Genomic DNA, 21,300 nt, shown 5'->3' with positions numbered 1-21,300 from the left:
AATATAAATATTGAATATTGGTCTAATCCTCAAAGAAATTTAAACATAAATCGTCATATTGAAACATATTTTTAATTTAAATATATTTTGAAGTTTTCTTCAAAATTTTATATAATTATAGCTTTTAAAAATTGTACATAATCTAATTTGCTTATTTAAAATGATTTCTTATGGCTTCTAATTTTTAAATATTCCTCTATTTAGTTATAAGGTTTAATGAATTAGGATCTTCAATTCTCTCTCACATTTCAAATTCAAAATATATATTATATATCTTCTAATCATTTTAATTTAATTTTAAACTTTATTTTTCTGTGTTCTTGAACGTGTGTAGCTGCCTTTCATCAAAGCCTGTACAAATAAAATCTTATTTTATCAATTCAGTTTTTAAATATCAATTTTTAATGTATAAACTGTTACTTTAAATTTTAAATTTTGGTTTACAGTGATTTAATTTTTATTTTCGATTACATATTTTAATTATTTAATTTCATTGTAATATACGTTAAAGAATGTATACTCGATTTATTAATAAATATAGTAACTTTTGGACTATTCATAGGCTGGTCCTCAAACCCCCCTTTATTCAAATAAAAATGAAAGATTGTACTATCATAATCAGCAACATCGTTTATAGTTGTTTTTATGGTATTTATATATTCTAAAAATTGTGCTAAATTTTTATCTTTAGATCAAAATTCATTACTTTTATCTGCAAATATCAACATATTTTTATAATTGACTTTCATTTCATTATTGAAATAATCTACATCTGACTCCATTTTATCAGAAAATGTTTTAAAATAAAGACCAGCTTTACTAAACATAATGAAAAATGAATTTGTGTGGTACTATTTAAAGAACCATAATTGTTTTATACATTCACAGAAATTTTTGTGATTTTATTTTATTTTACATTTAGAAATAAATCCAATATAAGAGAGAATAAAGAGTAATATTTTCATTACAAATTCAATTCAATCCAGTTTTTAGATTCAACTGATTGTGTAAATATTTGAAATAAAATGTTTTAGTTTATTAAAAGTATAACATGCCTTATCAATTTCATAAAATATTTTAATATTAGTAATGCAAACTAATAGCTGTATCTTTAATAACAATCATTAAAAATAATCAGAATAAAATTTTCTAAATCCGATGACACAGTTTGAATTTTCTTCTAAATAAATTGGTGGTTTTAAATAAAAACGTTACCTAAAAATATTCATAAGTTAATAAACTATTTTTGTTTTAAATATATTTCTTCTTAAATGTCGAAATGTTTAAAACAAAGTGCTTAAATAAAACTACAAAACCTTTTAAGGAAAAATAGAGTTCAACCAATAATATTATTGTTGGTTGTAAATCTAAAACTTAAAAATGATTAATATATGAATACATTTTCTAATATAAATAATGTCCTTTAGTCTAGCAATATTATTTAATAAAGTATTTGATATAGTTATTTATACACGATCTACATTAGGAAATTATCGTTTTAGTAGTTTTAGTTAAACCTTTCAAGGTTTTGTTTTTAATTTTTTTTTATATTTAATATGTTACGTTAAAGTTTTTAAGTTTTACGTTTCAAAAAGTTTCTTGAGTAAATCGTGAACGTAATTTCTGAGGAATAAAAAACTTGATGAAATTGAAGAAACATTAATCAAAGAATTTAAAGAATAAACTAGATTTGAAGACACAGGAAGTTATTCAAAAGTTATTTAACGTGTAACTTCTACTATTACGAATTCTGAAGATACAACTGAAAATGTTCAATACAAAAGTATCATAAATTTTGTTCCAGTTGTTGAAAAGCTGCAGATTTTTAATACATGAAACAGAAGAAGAATATTGATTACCAAATTACCATCTTCAACGCAGTTTAGACCTAGAGGTATAGGAGAATATACAGTAGATTTTAAAGGAAGAATAATTAGCAGTATTAGTAAAGAAATGTACTATTTTATATAATTATAAAAATTAATTAGATGATCATGTTGAAATATTTGAATAACTAAAAAATATGAGGATCATAAATAACATGGATTTTACAACAGAAGTCTGTGAAAAAAATTATAAGATAGAAATAAAAGATAATAAAAGAGATATAGTAGATGACTTTTTACGAAATCTTATCAAGATTTAAGTAAATTTTAAAGATGATCACAAGATAAACTTTCAGATAATGGATAAAATTTTGGTCGTTTATATAATTTAAATAAAAATCAAGGTTCAGAAATAAATGTGATAATTACAAAAATATTGAATGAATTGGGAATATCGTGAAATATAAAAATTAGATAAAATATTATGGAAACAAAATTACTGACGAATGTTCGGAATGTAATACTAGAGTCCATTTCAAGCATGCTGATAGAGTGATATTAATAAATATTGATTGCGAGATAATACAGTGCATTCGATCTTTTCTTATGGCAACATGAAAACAAATTAAACAAGAGAACATAAAAAAGTTCGAGTGAGTTCGAAATAAAGTGTAATCTAACAACGAAAGATTCTTGAAAAGACACTATTATATATATATTTATATTATATATAAATTTGGGTTGAATTTCACAAGCATAAAACATTTTATTATATAAACTAGGTGTCCATTCTGTCATTCTTTTCAGATTCTATTCATATACCACATCGCTATTATATTGTACTCTAGATCATCAAATGAATTATTTATAAAGGTTCTTAATGTAGCCTAATCTTATCTGCTGCATTAAACATTTCACCTTTAAGATCAACTTCGTTGATGAAATAGTGGTTCAGTCGAACACGTGGATATGATTTTACAATAGAAATTTATAAAAGTGTATTGTAGCTTTGCGTTTATTATCCATAGCTAATAAATTGATTGAAGTACTACAAATCATCCATGCAGAAGGAGGAAAAATCAAACTTTATTCATATAACGATCAATTCTACACACTCTGACTGAACATGATTACATATTATTGGGTAGTTTTGGGGATTGTTGCTCTGAGTGGTTCAGCTATGACTGAGTATGGTCAAGCTACCGGTACAAGACGCATTGAGAACAGACATTCACGAATTAGAAATAAACGATCGATGGATAAGAGGTTCATTAATAATGCAACTGTATATTATACGATTGATAGTCGGTTCAGTAAGTATGGTATATCAGTAAATGCTTGATGAGTCAGTGAGTAGGTACATATTCATGTATACTGTATATTCATATTTGTGATATGGTCCTATAAGTAAATACAGCCTCATATCAGTGATTGTATATTCGAACCATTAAGCTTATGCTCATGTGAGTAAATATATAATGCTTATATAAACACGTATATATTATATAGAGTTATTATACTAAATGTTAATATACACAATTTTTTGTTTTTATTATGATGACCTTAAATATTCTCGAACTCATAAGATTTAGGTAGATACTGGTGGAAATTAAAACTGCAACTTTTTAGAAAATATTCAGGTTTATTAAATCAATCCAAATTTCAATTATTAACCTTGTATTCCACCAATGAAATGTTTTGCACAATAGTTTAAAATTACTACTTCCTTAGGCAAGGCACTTTCGATTTAACATGGACTCACTGTCCTCCAAATACGTGTGTATAAAATATAAAATAAAATAATAATCTTGAATAAATTCGTATGAAATAAAATAAATAGGCTTCTTCTCAAAACTAATAAAATAAAAATTATAAACTGCTTTAAAATAAAATTATCAAACAAATCTAAACAGTTCTCAACAGGAATTTTTCACAAGTTCCTACAGGATATGGTGCAGCACCTGCAGCTCTTAATTTTAACTAGAATCCCTATAATTTCAATTAAATTTTTATGTCTGACTTTAAATAAATAACTCCTTTACAATTTAGATATATATTAGTCCACACTAATTTGATCGTTAATTTCAAATTTCAATTCCAATTTCAAATTAATTCACTTCTTAAATTTTCAAATTTCAAATTTAGAAAAATTTAATAATTCAGTCAAAAGTACTTAGCTCTTTGGTCGTGAAGGTCTTGGAGTTTTGGTATTAAAATAATCTATACCAACGGATCCTACGCCTGACACTACTTTTAAACTTGCACTAAAGACTTTACTCTATCGCTTCTCAACTCGGAAAGGAAGCAGAGCGTGTGTTCTTGGCCTGCACCGACTACGCTCCTGTTCCTGCAGGCCTGTTTGAATCACTCTCAAGGCAGGTTCGCCGCCTTACAAAAGATTGAGTCCACTGTAGACTATTGATTAGCATTCACTGCCATCAAGTCAGGTCTAGACCAGATTCCAAGCGCGTTGTGCCTGCCGCTGGATTACAATATAAATTTACTTTTTTATTCCCTATCCATTTACAATTCTAACATAAAATTTTATTTATTAAATTTTTATTTTTATTTAAAGTATACCATGTAATTGGTATACACACCCCCCCTTAAAGCGCTTGGTATCTGCCAAGTTTAATACTTAAATCTAAGAAATTTATCTCACATCCTTTAGAAATTGTATTTCCACCTAGCCTTAACATGCATCATCAAATCTACAAAACCTTTTTTTTTTTTTATTTATAATATTTGTTTTAATTTATTTTTGATAAATAGTTGTAAGAAGTGGCAGCATACTAGTTGTCAAGTTATTTTAACCAAGCGTTAATTATTATAAATTCTTTTTAAAAGAGTCCATACATTATCAGATTGTTTTTTGAAAACTTAACAATTAAATTCCCCAATAGAAACCTTGACCTAAACTATGGCAAATATTAAGAGTCCAATTGCCACCTACCTTTTTACAATTCTAAGTCCTACCATAAAGATAGTCCATCCAGATAATCCTTCACAATGGGTAGAACGAGGTAGTCGGTGGTTGTTGTTGTGGGATGTTTATTGCAGGTCCGGTCCGTAATTAGTTGGGTCGTCCTTGGAACCTTTGCCCTGCACGGCTGTGTGTGTTGGCTCGCCCATTCACTGGTTGTCGCAGCTTCATATAGAATTAAAACATATCCCCAGACGGGGGTGTCAGTTCTTATTTTATTATTTTTAACTATACCGTTGTTTATCATAGAAATAACAGTCTTTTTTCTTCTGTTCCCCTCTTCCTTGGCATAAATTTTATCAAACTAACAAGTTTAAATTAATATTCCAACATTCGTGTTAGTTATTAATTTACATACAAACATAAATAACACATGTTAATAACATTAATTACGGACCATGACTTTCGGATTTGTGCATTATTCAGAAAATAAATACTGAATTGTTTTAATACACTCCTCCTCTCCCAAACCATGTAGTTATCGCAACTGTTTACTTCACCTGTGCCCTTTTATCTAAATCATAAACCTTTTTATTCCTCTTGAGGTTTCTTCAAGTTTAAAATACATTTTTACAACATTACAATTCAAGTTAATATTTACAATTTAACAGGGCTGTAGAATTTCCTCAATTGTTCAATATATTTTAATTTAATCTTCCTTGTCACTGAAATTTCTCAAATCAAACATACATACATACAACGTACATCCAATATAGTTTTTCTTCATTCTTACAACTAATTTAATTCGTCATAATTTTTAATCAGTTCCTTTTTTAAAAATTTTTTGTAATTCAATTATTTACCCCTCGGTAATTATTTTGTTTTGTTATATTTAAATATACATTCTTCTTTCCCCAGTGGGTTTCACATCCTGCAAGTGTATTCTACGGAACTCATTCAATTCTTTTAAATTTTGAACCACATATGAGTTGGAGCTAATAATTGAAATTATTCTGAATGGTCCTTCATATTTCAGATCTAGCTTATATTGCTGATTTGTAATTCTACAATAGACTACATCATACATTTTTAATTGCCTGTGATTTCGGTTGTATCGGTTTCTTCTCGAATTCAGCTCATTTTGTCTTTTTAAATTTTGAATAGCTTCAACCATCTTTGCATTCTTATCTTTGCTCCATTTTTCATCACAAATATCTTTAATTTGCCATTTTAGTGACAAACCATCATTTGCTTTGAAACTGAACATCAATTCAAATGCAGACGACTTTATGCTTTCATTGTGACAAGTATTTAGGGCCATTTGCACACGGTACAAATCCTTGTCCCAATTCTTTTTACAGTCATGATAATAAGCTGTCAGAATTTGATTTAAATTTCGAATTTGCCTTTCACTTTTATTTCCTTGAGGAGTATAAGGTATAATGGTCCTTTGTTTTATGCCCAAATTAAACAAATAATTTTTGAATTCCTCGCTGACAAAATATGTTCCATTATCCGTCACGAATTCTTCAGGCAAAGAAAAATTTTTGAAAATATTATTTTCTAATGCATTAATTACATTACCTGAGGTGCATTTCCTGAGTGGCATTATCCAATTATATTTGGTGAAGTCATCTACTGCTATCAGGATGTATTGCATTCGATTGGAAGACGCAGGTAATGGCCCATAAATATCCATGTATAACTTCTGCATTGGACGACTGCTCAGATTGCTGTTCAAAGGTCCTTGGTCCCTCCAGTTGCTACTTTTTGCTTTCAAACACACTTCACAACATTTTACATTATTTTTCACATAATCATTTAGTTTAGGGTGATAAAACCTTTCATTTATTTTCTGTTGTGTTTTTTAAAATGCCGAAGTGACAGCCAGACAATGAGTTGTGATAATACTCGTATACAACCTTGAATAAGTGCTCAGGTAAATAGATCCTTTTAGAATTGTTTTTATTGTTCACATAAAATAACACCCCTTTTTCCACACTGTAAACATCACTATTGGTATAGTTCAATACACCCTCCATAATTTTTAGTTATATTTACATCCTGCTTCTGATGCGTTTTTAAGTCCATAAAGCTAAAAGGCATCGTACTTATACTATTTATAGACACTGTTTCCTCTCTTATTACTAAGTCCTTATTATTTACAGTTTCATTGTTCATTTTTTATAGAGTTATCATTCATCTTGTCCTTATTCACTAATTTTTCTAGTTCATGTAACACATTGTGGTCAACTTCACTATCTTGAAATAATCTAGATAAATAGTCCGCTACTGGGTTTCTGATTACCTTTAACATGCGTAATTTTAAATGGTAGAGACAATATAACCTCCACCCAGCGCCCTAATTTTCCTAACTTACGAAAGTGGGACAATACCCAAGCCAATGCTGAGTTGTCGGTCACTAAGTTGAATGGTCTCATTTCTACGAAATTACGGAATTTATTTATTGAACAGACAACTGCCAAAGCTTCCTTTTGATAGGTAGTAAGTTTCACCTCACTTTCGTTAAATTTTCTCGAATAATAGGCCACCGGTTTTAAATGTCCATTGTCCGCTTCCTGTAATAAACAGGAACCGAGGGCCTTATCACTCGCGTCGCATTGGACTGTGAACTCCTTGTTGAAGTCAGGGATGGCTAACACGGGGGGACGGGTAACCGCTCGTTTCAGTTTATCGAACGATTCCTGACATTTTTGGTCCCACACAAATTTGGACGACTTCTTCCTCATTTCATTGAGTGGATGAGCTATTTCCGCATAATTTGGAATACATTTAGAGAAATAACTAGTCATCCCTATGAACCTCGCAATACCTTTCTTGTCCCGGGGCCTCGGAGATTCTAATAACGTCCGTGTACGGTCAGGGTCCATTCTTATAGTGTCTTTGGAAACCAAATGTCCCAGAAACTTAATTTCATTATAACAAAATTTTACTTTCTCCGGATTCACAGTAAGATTATTTTTCTTTAAACACTCTAACACTTGTTTCAAATGCATATAATGTTCCTCCAATGTCTTCGAATACACAATAATATCGTCCAAAAAGGCGAGAGTGCAAGTAAATCTCAATTCTCCTAAGATTTTATTCATATATGACGACAATACCCCCACTTCCAATTAATAATCCAAAAGGAATTCGTTTTAAAGCTGTAACTTCCGAAAGGTACCGAGAACGTAGTTAACTCCTGGCTTTCCTTCGCTAAACTTATTTGATAAAAACTTTTGGTTAAGTCTATTACTGAGTAATAATTGTTTCCCTTCAAATGGTAATATAGTTCGTGCATGTCGCCTATAGGATAACTCACTCCTTCCAACTTCTTGTTTAACTCCTTGTAATTAACTACTAATCTTTCCGATTTTCCATCTTCCTTACCTACTAAAAAGGCTGGACTCGAGTACTGACTCACACTTGGTTGAATAATGTCCTGTTCCAATAATTCGTCAATAATTTTTTTTATTTTTAATTGTTTAGGTGGATTCAATGGATATGGTCTAAGTTTTACGGGTTCATGGTCTTTAACTTTTAATTTATACTCATAATCTAGAGTTTTACCAATTTTGTCGGTAAACACCGTTGGAAATTCCTTTATAATTTTTATTATTTCATTACTGGCCTCTTCGCATCCTATTTTATAAGTGTGATTGGTGTTCATACACGCTACTGTAATACTTTGCACAAATTTTATACACTTCTCTACATTAAAGTCAAATCGACAACAATTTATTTTTCAAGTCTATTAACAAACCAGAATGTTTTATAAAGTTCGCTCCTAAAATTGCCTTTTGGGCTAAGTCCTTCACTATAAGAAATTCCACTTTCCAGGTGAACATATCTATTTTAATTTTTATATTTACACTGCCGATTACGGACATTTTTTTATTTTCAGCACTCATACATGTCAGGTTAGTTAACTGGTAACACTTTACAATCTTATTCTCTAATAATAGTTTATACAGTCTATCACTTATTATATTCATACTACTACCAGTATCTAATAATACATTTAATGATATATTCTTGCCAAAATCTATTTCTAAGCTGGGCAATAAACTGATATTTTCTGAATTTTTCTTTTGCCAAGTATGATTTAATTTAGCAGATAATTCATGTGAGTTTTTGTTGGACACAATTTTTGGTAACCGGGAAAGTTCGCCCTTCCTTAACTCATTGTTCGAACTTTCCCTACTAACTAGTTTTTTGACTCCTGTACATTATGACCTACATTTTCGGGGTTTATAGCTGGAGTGTGGTTTACAATAGGTCTCCGCTGGTTCACAACAGGTTTCCTGTTTACCTCCCGGCACTGATAAGCATAATGACCAGGTCTATTACATTTATAACAAGTTATTGTTTCTTGCCTCGCCCTGATGCTGTTAACCGGTACATTATACTTCCTATTCACATTCAAATTATTCCCTGTTTTCCTCACGTTGTCAGCATAACCTACATTATTCGCCCTTATACACATCTCCTCCAGTTCGGAATATGTGCTCGGATTTCCCATAAACACTAGTTTATTTCTGGTTTCAGGATTAATTCCCACCTTAATTAATTCCACAACATCCCTTTCATTTATATTACAACAAAGTACTTCTACTGATTCCTTAATGTCTATAATGTAGTTGGATAAGCTTTCATTATATCTTTGGGGACGGTGCACCTTTTCAAATTTCAAAAGTTCACGCTGATGATATGGCACGAAATAATTCAATAATATTTCAAGCATTAATTTGACCGTGACATTGTCCTGTTTTATTTCCAATAGTTTCGACAAAAGAGCTCCCTGACTATGTGAAATCGCAATCTCCATAATGTCCTCTTCCGTACATCTAGTTTCCTTTTTAAGTTTCAAGATTATTTTAAAGAATTCTAATAATTCTTGAACATTTAATCCATCGCAGATTTTTAACTCCTTCAAATAACGCTCAATGGGGTTCGGTAGTTTATTATAACTTAAATGTGGCCGTCCCGAAACAAACACCTCATCTCTCATATTTAGACCAGACTTATCTTTCACTTCCGGTTTACCAGCCTCTTCCAGCTCACCTTCTATTTCCAGATTGGAATCAGATAACTTACGCACCAAGTTATCAGATGTTTCCTTGTCAATTTTTAGGTTTTTTATTTTTAAACAATAATTCACTTAATATACTATTCCGGTTTTCAACATGTTTAGCTATATCCTTTTCTTCGATTTTAAACAATTTACTTAAGTTAGTCAGTCGGCGCTGCCAATGATTTATTTTTGTTTCACACCTAACTATGTCCAATGTTAGTCCCTGTTCAATGGATTCCTCCAGTCTAGTTCCTAATACTTGGGTTTCTAACTTAATTTTATCCCATTCCTCCTTGAAAGCGACCTTTCCACTCAGGTTCAAATAATTACTATTTACATCAAGACTTATTAACTGCCGTAACTTTTTCCTTAAATCTATCACTTTAAGACTAGGAGACACTTCCACACCTCTTAACCTAATTTCATAGTCCAATTCCTCCTTGGTTAACAAGTCCACCTTAAGTGCCATTTTAAAAGTTTAATATTAAACACTTTATAATTTTCCAGTATCCAAGCCACTTATTAATTTACAACCACTAAGTTCAATTTTATTAAGGTTCACCAGAATATAGCAGAGTTGCGCACTTATTTGTATACTAAATGTTAATATACAAAATTTTTTGTTTTTTATTATGATGACCTTAAATATTCTCGAACTCATAAGATTTAGGTAGATACTGGTGGAAATTAAAACTGCACCTTTTTAGAAATATTCAGGTTTATTAAATCAATCCAAATTTCAATTATTAACCTTGTATTCCACCAATGAAATGTTTTGCACAATAGTTTAAAATTACTACTTTCCTTAGGCAAGGCACTTTCGATTTAACATGGACTCACTGTCCTCCAAATACGTGTGTATAAAATATAAAATAAAATAATAATCTTGAATAAATTCGTATGAAATAAAATAAATAGGCTTCTTCTCAAAACTAATAAAATAAATTCTTTGTTTGAAGGTTATTTTTTGACGATGGAAGGATTGTGAAGGAAACAGGATTTTTCCGGACATTTGCCATCGTTAAGTGAAACAAGAAAACAGTAACACTACGTTTCGAGATCTGCAATCTGATCTCTTCTTCAGGTAAAGAACTAACCTAATACATAATTACAAACTAGGTTAAAATAAACAAATCTTACTAAAGCGTTGTGGCACGCCTGAGTCAGGAATCACAACCTACATGTTGTATGTCAACTTCACTAACACTAAAGACATGCACTTAATAAAAAAACTATAAAAAACACCAATCATTAAACTAAACTACGGAATACAGGTCACAATATGTCTTCACTCGTCTACTAACCATTTACGACTGACCAGAGGGGGTAGCCAATGGTAATCGTGACGGCCGGCTAAAACAAGATGGCGGAAATACAAGGGAAGGGGAACAGGAATGGGCCCTTTCGTTATTATTGGTTCATGCGAGATGAACTTCTTAAAACCATATTGTGACTCCGCATTGGTTTATTGCAAATATCCGATCCGTTTGATACTTTTGGTATTCTCTTTAGTTTCATTTTTTAGAATTGGCAACCAAAGCGGCCTAATCTCGACTGATGGTTGACTGATTGGTTGGTCTGCCAATTTAATGTATGTTGCCTCAATTAATTTCCTTTTGAAGAAATGTGGTTCCCGATGTATTATGTGGGCTTCATCCCAATTCATATGATGGTCTTCGGACCAACAATGGTTGTGCAATTTTTGACTTTTCTGTGAAACCCTTTCTCGTGTTTTCTTTGTGTTCTTTTATCCTTATGTTTAGTGGTCTTTTTGTCTCGCCTATGTATTCCCTATTGCAGCTACATTTTATACTGTAAAACACAGTTTTTGGAATCCTGTGTGCCATTTTTTGGTTTTGTTTTTACGAGACTTTGTCTAAGAGTGTTGTGTGTTTTAAACGCGGTTCTAATGTTGTACTTTCTACCTACTCTTCTAATTTTCTCCGATAATCCCGGCACATAGGGGATTGACATAAACGCAAATTTATCACAATTCTGTTTTTCTGACTCAGGAATGATTCTTCTGGTTCGTTTGCACTTATTAATTACTAATTGAGGGTATCCATTGCTTCTGAGATCCGATTCAATTTTCTTAAATTCTTCTTTTAGTCCATCTTTATCTGAGCACAAGCTCTTTGCTCTATCAAACAACGAGTAGGCTACTCCTTCTTTGACAGATTTTTGATGGTTGGATTGATAATTTAAATATTTTCCTGTGTGTGTTATCTTTCGAAAAACAGTTGTCTTAAGGACATCCCTATCTCTTAATACACACACATCCAAAAAGGGAAGCTTGTTTTGGACTTCCACTTCCATTGTGAGGCGGATGGAAGGAGAAATACTGTTAATGTGATTCAAAAAATTATTTAATTCAATGTCTCCATGAGAAAAAATAACAAAGGTATCATCCACATACCTCCACCAAATCTTCGGTTTGAACTGAGCTGAAGCCAAAGCTTTTCGCTCGAATTCCTCCATAAAGATATTGGCGAAAATAGGAGACAGTGGAGAACCCATTGCCATCCCCTCATCTTGACGGTAAATTTTACCCTCTAACTCAAAATAATTGCATTGAGTGCATAGTTCTAACAGTTCCATAATTACTGGCACGGGAAGTTTAGTTCTATCCTTTAATGTTTGGTCTTCTTTGAGACGTGATTTAATAATTCCGAGAGTTTCTGGAACTGGTACATTTGTAAATAGACTTTCGACATCAAAACTTACCAGTTTGTCAGTTTCAGTCAACTTTAGGGATTTTGACTTCTCTACGAAATCCCTGGAATTTTTGATGAAAGAGTCAGTTTTTCCTACCAATGGTGTTAAGATGTCCAAGAGGACTTTAGACAATTCCCTTAGTAGACGAGTGAAGACATATTGTGACCTGTATTCCGTAGTTTAGTTTAATGATTGGTGTTGTTTTTTATAGTTTTTTTATTAAGTGCATGTCTTTAGTGTTAGTGAAGTTGACATACAACATGTAGGTTGTGATTCCTGACTCAGGCGTGCCACAACGCTTTAGTAAGATTTGTTTATTTTAACCTAGTTTGTAATTATGTATTAGGTTAGTTCTTTACCTGAAGAAGAGATCAGATTGCAGATCTCGAAACGTAGTGTTACTGTTTTCTTGTTTCACTTAACGATGGCAAATGTCCGGAAAAATCCTGTTTCCTTCATAATAAAATAAAAATTATAAACTTCTTTAAAATAAAATTATCAAACAAATCTAAACAGTTCTCAACAGGAATTTTTCACAAGTTCCTACAGGATATGGTGCAGCACCTGCAGCTCTTAATTTTAACTAGAATCCCTATAATTTCAATTAAATTTTTTATGTTTGACTTTAAATAAATAACTCCTTTACAATTTAGATATATATTAGTCCACACTCAACAGAATTTGATCGTTAATTTCAAATTTCAATTCCAATTTCAAATTAATTCACTTCTTAAATTTTCAAATTTCAAATTTAGAAAAATTTAATAATTCAGTCAAAAGTACTTAGCTCTTTGGTCGTGAAGGTCTTGGAGTTTGGTATTAAAATAATCTATACCAACGGATCCTACGCCCGACACTACTTTTAAACTTGCACTAAAGACTTTACTCTATCGCTTCTCAACTCGGAAAGGAAGCAGAGCGTGTGTTCTTGGCCTGCACCGACTACGCTCCTGTTCCTGCAGGCCTGTTTGAATCACTCTCAAGGCAGGTTCGCCGCCTTACAAAAGATTGAGTCCACTGTAGACTATTGTTTAGCATTCACTGCCATCAAGTCAGGTCTAGACCAGATTCCAAGCGCGTTGTGCCTGCCGCTGGATTACAATATAAATTTACTTTTTTATTCCCTATCCATTTACAATTCTAAAATAAAATTTTATTTATTAAATTTTTATTTTTATTTAAAGTATACCATGTAATTGGTTATAGTTATATAAAAATGTGTAGTAACAAATGGTATATGTGAAATGGTTGTTAGTTTAATCTTAAAATAATATAGGGCGCGCAATTGCAATTTACACGCTTAATTTAAATGAAGAGAGATGTCCAAAATAACGATAAGGGATGAAAATTTTGTTTTACATCCTGAAAGCCCAAAAATAGTCACACTTCTTATGTCCACTCATTCCTTAATTAGTGTTGTACCTGTAGTTTATCGTGAAAAAAATTTATATAATGCAATTGAAAGATCCTTTAAAAGAAGCTTAAGTATTCTTTGATTGAATGATTGCAATGACAAAATTAATACCGTACCCAACTTTTACAATAATTGAAACAATTAATTCAATGGATTTTACTCGTGTGCAAAGAAATTCACTATAAATCCTAAATTGTTTATGAACCGTGAAGGTGTGGAAGAGAGATGCCCTAAATAGGTTAATTTTATATTACGGCCGTCATATTTAAAAATGAATGAAGGACAATAACGAGTGACATACACCAACAGTAGAGAATTTTATAAAGCGTACAGTTCACACAGTCTACACAGTCTATGTTGGTATTGTAGATTATGTCTCCTTTAGGAAGACTTTAGTTTTAGTCGTTGGGTTAAGAATAACGATGTTTCATTTTGGAAAAACAGTTAATAAACAACTTAGTTTGGAATAATTGGTTTAGTTATTAACGATTTTTTTTTTAGGTTCTAGTCAGAAAAATTATATATTGGACAAAATTAATAGATTCAATAAGCTGAGTTGTGTGCAATGGTTGCCGAGTGTGCCTGGGAAACCATTATCGGCGAAGTTTCTTCCGAATTATAATTCAGGGGTGCTTCACCTACCAACACTCTACTTACAATGCCTCCGAAATCAACCTCAGTGAGCACTGCTTCGATGATGGTTGGGTGATGCACGAGATGGGTCATGCGCTGGGTTTCCAACACGAGCAAAAAAGGAGAGATCGAAATTGTTATTTGGAAATAGATCCATCACGTAAGTATAAAAGAAATTTTATACTACATTCTGTTTCTGTATTGAAATAATTAAAAAAGATTTAAAAATGGGTTTTAAGTAAGTGGTTTCAGTACATGAGAAACGAACCTTTTGGGGTATAATAATGTAATTCTACTTCTGGATACTGAGATTGGTTTTAAAGGCCCATCTCCCACATAAATGTAAGAATATTTTATAGTTCCTCTCTGGGGCAAGCAGATTCTAAATAACAAGTTTTAAAGTCTCTAGGACCAAAGAGTTATCACGTTATGGCACCTAAACGGTGGATGCCTTGACCTTGACCTTTGAAATTTTGATCCCAAATCAACTACGATCTTCCATGGACCAAGAGGGTCCTCTGCAGTAAGTTTTAAATATTTTGGGACCTTATATAAAGATTTATACATAGGGGATCAAAAAGACGGACAGATTTATCTTTGGATTTTAGACCACAAAATCTATAGTTTTCTTCCTACGAGTTGTCGTGTGTGTCTCAATAATAGTAGAATTATATTTTATTCAGTTCCAGTTTTTGTTTTATAGCTCACTATTCCACTTTTAAACTTTACAATATATATCAAATAAATTTAAAATAAGTTGAAATATAAATCCATATTATAGTATCTCTCTTATTCTCTCATTTACATGTATTTTCCATTAACTTTAACAGCACATGTCACCAAAACTTTCCACACAGAGTAGAATCCAAAACTTAGCACTGATTATTATGAGGAAGTACTCTACAGCTGTTTTAAGAAGCTGACAAGACCTTCGTAATAGTGTGTTGCTGTCTGTGCGTTTGTGCTATAACTCTTGATGAATGGCGCTAGACTTGAATATTTGTAAAGAGGTTCCTCTTGTTGCAAGGAAAACACTGATTTAGGGTCAAAAAGTCAAAGGTTTTTCGATTTATGTGATTTGAACTTGATATATAGGTTTCGTTTTTTAAAGAAAAAAAAAAACTGTCCTAAAACTAAAAACTACTTAACTGTGTAAACTGAAAAAAACTTTTTTTTGTCTTAGGGGTCAAAAAATCAAATGTTTGTCTTTCTGTGCGATAAATATTGATAGAAAAGGCTTACAGATTTGAAACTTGGTACATAAATTTCTCTTGTTCCAAAGAATATCCCTATTGCTCTTGCTATCAAAAATCAAAGGTCCGATTGCTCTTCGTATAATTTATTTTTTTGAATTGTTTGCTACGATCTGTCGGGTGCTTTAATACTCAGTTGTATCGTAAACTGGTATACTTAGTAAGACTAATGTTTTAATGGGCTAATTCTTTTATTTTGGGGGGATCCTTTTTAATATGTTAAATTTGCATGGGATGTTAAGAAATATTTCCGATATTTCATTGAAATTAATTGCATAATTGAATGTAATAAAACATTTATTTGTAAGACATCTATACGAAATTAACCATGAGAAGTCAACTCAGTGTACATAAAATGTTTACACATGACCAAGAATTTAAATATTTATCACAATTTTAATTATGGCAGGTTAAATTTATTAACTTTCGTTTAAGATCTAATATTTACCTTATGTTGGCAGTTGCAAAGACCGGAGACTACGAAATAAGTCCATATATTGACAGATCATTTCCCTACGACTGGACAAGTTACATGCATTATCGGAAAGGTACCGATTTTAAGCTTCGTAGAGAGGTAAGTGAAGTGATAAGGTACTGTAATTATCATTAGCTGTACATATTACGTATTTATTTAATTAAAGGTGCTTAAAGTTAATAACCTTTAAAATAATGTGAGAAGCTTCTCCTTTTGAATGCACAAGAAAATTAATTTTAAATATTATCATAAGTGGTTTATTATTCGTTTTAATGTGTTTTTATATCGTATATTGAGTGAAATATAAATCGCAAATAAAACATTTCATCGCATATTGTTGTTACAGTTTGACTGCTCTCAATAGTTTACATAAAATCGCGTGGTCTCAGTAGAATATAGCTATATACCAGGAGAAGCATTAAAAATATCGTTCTATGTTTCTCTTACTTAAGGTTTAAGAGCGTGTTGTACAGGATAATGGAGAAAATAGTAAGAAAAACAAATAAATAATATGAAGTACGTTATTTTTATTTATTTTTATCGTTTGTGTTTTAATTTGCGAGTATTCGTTACTATGTGACGTATAACATGACGTAATGGTTGTTACAGTACTTTGGCTACAACTGTAAAATCACACTAAAAACTGTACCTAAGCATAGAACAAATTTGTTCGACTATACGAAAAATAGAAATTGTTTTTTACTGACACAATTAAAATTACAGTAATGTATAAGTACAGTAGTTACAGTCGGTGGGGCCTTTTGCATAAGTGCACGATGAAAATATATTAGAAGTTTTGATAATTACAAAAAAAAAATGGGCAGACAATGGAAATGTAAAATTGGTTGTATCTTTACCCCTGAATGCTAGCTTTAAACATTTGGAAAGCAGCCTCCAAAGTGAGGGTCTTACTTCAGAATAAGATTACTAAATCTTCAGATGGTGGTTTGATAAATAATTAAGAGGAAGTTAGCTTTTAATCAACCTGTATTTTTGTAGTAGTAGTAATTGATAATGTTTCAGTTTTATGATCACCAGCAAGATCAACTTGGGCAATACGAACAACTCAGCAAAATGGACGTTATAAAACTGAAATACTACTACTGTGGAGGCCCACATTATTGTACTACATATCCTGATGAATGTAAGAGACGAAAGGATTTTGTAGAAAAAAATTACTGTTCCTTTTAACCAGTTCAATGTTCCCATAATAAAGGAAACTATATTACCAGTGGGGTTGTAATGTCTTATTATTCATAATTAGACCAGAATATGCCCCTATTGCACAGTTCAACATTATTCCTTCCCTTGATAAACATATACTTTCAAAAAAAAAGCAAAAGTATCCCAAATTTTGTAATTTATCAAAATATGTCTTGAATGATGATGAAGTCGATGTGATATGAAAAGGACTTAATTTAGCTCCCACGCCAATATTTTGTCATATGAAACTAGTTTCGGATACATTGGAATTTGCTAATAAAGTTAGGACAAAACACTATTATTTTCAAGCAATCCTTCTCCAAATTGCCATGCATTGATAACAGAATTATTAATGAGTCACTAATTAAGTTTAAATCTAAATCTAGTTGGGATACACCGAATCTAAGTTCGGATCATCCTCTTCAACAATTTCTTAATATTTCCATGTCTTATATAGCTGTTCCGAATTTTCCTGAATTTCTTTCGAAACCACTAATATTAATGACAAAGAAATAAAAGCCATAAAATCTAATAAAAAACAAAAACCTAATTATTGTTCCTACAGATAAAGGAAATACTACGGTAATAATGAATACAGTCGATTATGTGCCAGAAATAAACAAACTGTTAAGTAATGAAGATACATATAAAAAACTGGACAAAAACTTAACAGATCAGTTCTATTCCAACATTCCAAAAGTTCAATAGCTTTAATGATACCACAACATCCAAGTACACCAGTCTTTTATATTCTTCCCAAATTGCACCAGAAAATTATTAGGGCGTCCAATAGTATCTTCTTGTTCATCACCTTAAGAAAGGATTTTCTGCATATGTGGATCACCAGCTACAGGTCTTTGTCCAAAATCTATCATCATTCATACGAAATTTGGATGACTTTTTAGTTAAACTTAAAGATATACCCCAACCTCTTCCTAACGATGCAATATTGGTCACTGTTGATGTCACTTCTTTATACAAACATTTAGAACACGATGAAGGAATTGAAGCTGTAACATACTATCTTAATCAAATCAAAGACAAGTTTACACAAAACCTAGTACTTCATTTATTTCAAAATTAATTCATTTTGTGCTTATAATGAATTGCTTCCGTTTTCAAGATACATTTTATTTACAACAAAAAGGCACAGCCATTGGAACTCGTATGGCTCCGTCATATGCCAATCTTTTCATGGGAAAAACTAAAAACAGATTTTCTCAACAGTCAAAATTACAAGCCTATATTTTTGAAAAACGTTTTATTGATGACATGTTTTTATTTGGACACATGGGAAGCATAATTTAATAAACTTTTTAAAAAATTTAAACCATTTTAGCAAAATTTAAACTGATATTTTGAAACGTCTTCAACATCAGTCAAATTTTTAGATATGGAAGTATTTGATATGAAAATGACCATTTATAAAACAAAATAAACGTAAAACAAACGAATAATATGGATTATGTAAACTACGACAGCTGTCATCAAGTCCACATCAAGAGGAATATAACAAAAAGTTTAGCTTGCAGAGCTCAAAAATTGTGTAGTAACACAACTGACTTGGAAAAATACATTGAGGATACAATGAATGCATTCTTAAGAAGAGGTTATCCAAGAAAATTACTCAAAGATAAACTTAATGTAAAGAAGAACACTCTATATTCTAAATTTGAAATCAGTGATCCAAAATTAATAGTTCAATACCATCCAGGGCTTCAAAAAATTAACAATTTTCTTAAAATAGCACTTAATACCTTACAAAATTATAGTTCAACTAATAATTTATATTTAATATTTCAAATATAAATTATTGTTTTAAAAATTTAATATTTTTTTAAACGACTCCTAGAGTAATCTTTAAAAGGCCTCCTATTCTTAAAGATTTATTGGTCAAACCTAAATTACCAATGACAAACAACAATGAAAAAGCAATACAAAAACAACAAGGATCACATCCGTGTCATAGACCAAGACGTTTGATTTGTAATATGTTACCAAACTCTTCAAAACTCACTAGTAGCAAAACAAGCAAGGGATATCCTATCTTTGGCAACTTGTCTTGTGAATAAAAAATGTAATTTAACCAAATTTAATGTAAAACATGTCCAGCAGATTATATTGGGCTCAGCAACAAATACCTTGAGGACAAGAATGACAGGACAAACCCGATTCTATTATAAACACCAAGATTTAAAGAAAACTGTCGTCATTCATGGTCTAAATCACAATGAAACTTTTGAAAATACATATTCAGTCAAACCTATTCGGCAAGTACATACAAATTCAAACCCAAATTTACCTCAGAACAACATTAGAACAAGCAGACCAATTGGTCTAAGGGATGCATGTGCGTCGCGAACGGAGCCCTTTGGGATTTGGGCGCCCCCCAAGCGCCCTGGTCATGCGGGGTTTTGACTGGGCGGACTTTTTACTTCCTCCGTACTCGTGGGACCTTTATGGAGTCTGAAATTACAAAAAAAAAAAAAACAAAAAACAAAAAAACAAACCTCAACTTGATCTAGAATGTTTGCAACAGGCTGTTGCAATCCGGCAAACCGGGCTTTCGATGACTCTGCTTGTTCATCATGCACAACTACCATCAACGAAAATTTATCAGTTGGTGGTGCAGATGCGATGCACATGAATCCAAAAGCAAAAATGTCTTATTTGTAAGTGTATAATCTAAAAATAACATAAAATACAGGGTGTTCCATAACAGATTTTAAAGTTGGCCGCCATATTGATAAATGGTGGCCATCTTAAACAATGTAAAAGTGTATTCTTGAGTAAAACTTAAAATTGAGCAAGTTCCAAATTTAAAGTGTGGTGCTAAGTCGTATAATTAAAAAGTTAGGTATTGGATGACTTTAAAAAACTTACCCGGTATATATAAATATATATATATATATATATATATATATATATATATACATGGGCCCACCCAAAATTAAATTCCTGTAGCTACCCCTGATGTTGAAATTTTCTCATTAAGCTTTTCTGGTCACATAATTTCATAGATATTTGTAAATTGACATGAAATAGTCGTTTAAATTTGTTTAATGGTTTGCTGGAAATAACCTTGTAAAGAGGATAAAATTTTAACATTAATGGTGTTTTCAGTAGGTGTTTCTGTGTTATTAATAGTTTCTTTTATTTCATTAATCATTTCAGATCTAGTTTTACCGTTAGTTTGAATGGATAATATATCCGCAATTGTATGAATTTTTAAATAGTTTCCAGATTTGTATTATTTTCCTTCAAAAGTTTCTTTAATTCCCTTAAATTTTTTTCTATATTATACATCTTTTCCCTGATCGACAGTTTTCATTTTCTTTTGCCCATTTCCGTAAACAATTCAGTTAATTGTCGTAAATTTGTTAGATTTTTTCATTAAAACAGCTGACGAAATTAAAAGCCAACAATGAACAGTGAAACGGCTATTTTTTCTATCAGATTTAGTGTGTGATTTATCAGATTCATTTATTGTACATTGAACAGGATTTTACGTTGATTTTCGGTTTGCCTCCAAAAATGAGCCAGGAACCCCAACATATTATATATATATAATACACAAATATATATGTGTGTGTTATATTATGCTTTTTATAATATGCTTCGTCTTATGCTAGTGAAATTCAACCCTAAAATTAGGTGTCCATTTTGTAATTCTTTTCCGATTATAGTCATAAACCACATCGCAATTATATTGTACTCCAAATCATCAAATGAGTTACTTAAAAAGATTCTTAATGTAGCTTAATTTTTTTAAATCTGCTGC

General features: G+C 31.2%; 1 protein-coding gene across 2 annotated transcripts; it reads left to right on the top strand.

The window, feature by feature from the left end:
- The first annotated feature begins 2,905 nt into the window (after positions 1 to 2,905).
- LOC124373842 (hatching enzyme 1.2-like) lies at positions 2,906 to 17,547 on the top strand. 2 transcript variants are annotated; one of them, XM_046832167.1, is made up of 4 exons: positions 2,906 to 3,139; positions 14,457 to 14,748; positions 16,303 to 16,415; positions 17,340 to 17,547. In XM_046832167.1, exons 2-4 carry the CDS (start codon positions 14,664 to 14,666, stop codon positions 17,505 to 17,507), a joined length of 366 nt encoding a protein of 121 aa, XP_046688123.1. In that variant the 5' UTR covers positions 2,906 to 3,139; positions 14,457 to 14,663; the 3' UTR covers positions 17,508 to 17,547. The 2 variants fall into 2 exon arrangements, with proteins under 2 accessions (XP_046688123.1, XP_046688125.1); XM_046832169.1 differs by lacking the exon at positions 2,906 to 3,139 and adding an exon at positions 3,167 to 3,289.
- Positions 17,548 to 21,300: the final 3,753 nt, after the last annotated feature.

This window comes from Homalodisca vitripennis, unplaced genomic scaffold (assembly GCF_021130785.1).
Source record: "Homalodisca vitripennis isolate AUS2020 unplaced genomic scaffold, UT_GWSS_2.1 ScUCBcl_6510;HRSCAF=13755, whole genome shotgun sequence".
Taxonomy (NCBI): Eukaryota; Metazoa; Arthropoda; class Insecta; order Hemiptera; family Cicadellidae; genus Homalodisca; species Homalodisca vitripennis.
This window is presented reverse-complemented; position numbering and strand designations above follow the sequence as displayed.

Excerpts from the sequence above, each read along its gene's own strand:
- LOC124373842 (XM_046832167.1), top strand. The coding sequence starts at position 14,664 with ATGCACGAGATGGGTCATGCGCTGGGTTTCCAACACGAGCAAAAAAGG. Across the intron at positions 14,749-16,302 it reads TTTGGAAATAGATCCATCAC|TTGCAAAGACCGGAGACTAC; the intron begins GTAAGTATAAAA and ends TTATGTTGGCAG. Across the intron at positions 16,416-17,339 it reads ATTTTAAGCTTCGTAGAGAG|TTTTATGATCACCAGCAAGA; the intron begins GTAAGTGAAGTG and ends ATAATGTTTCAG.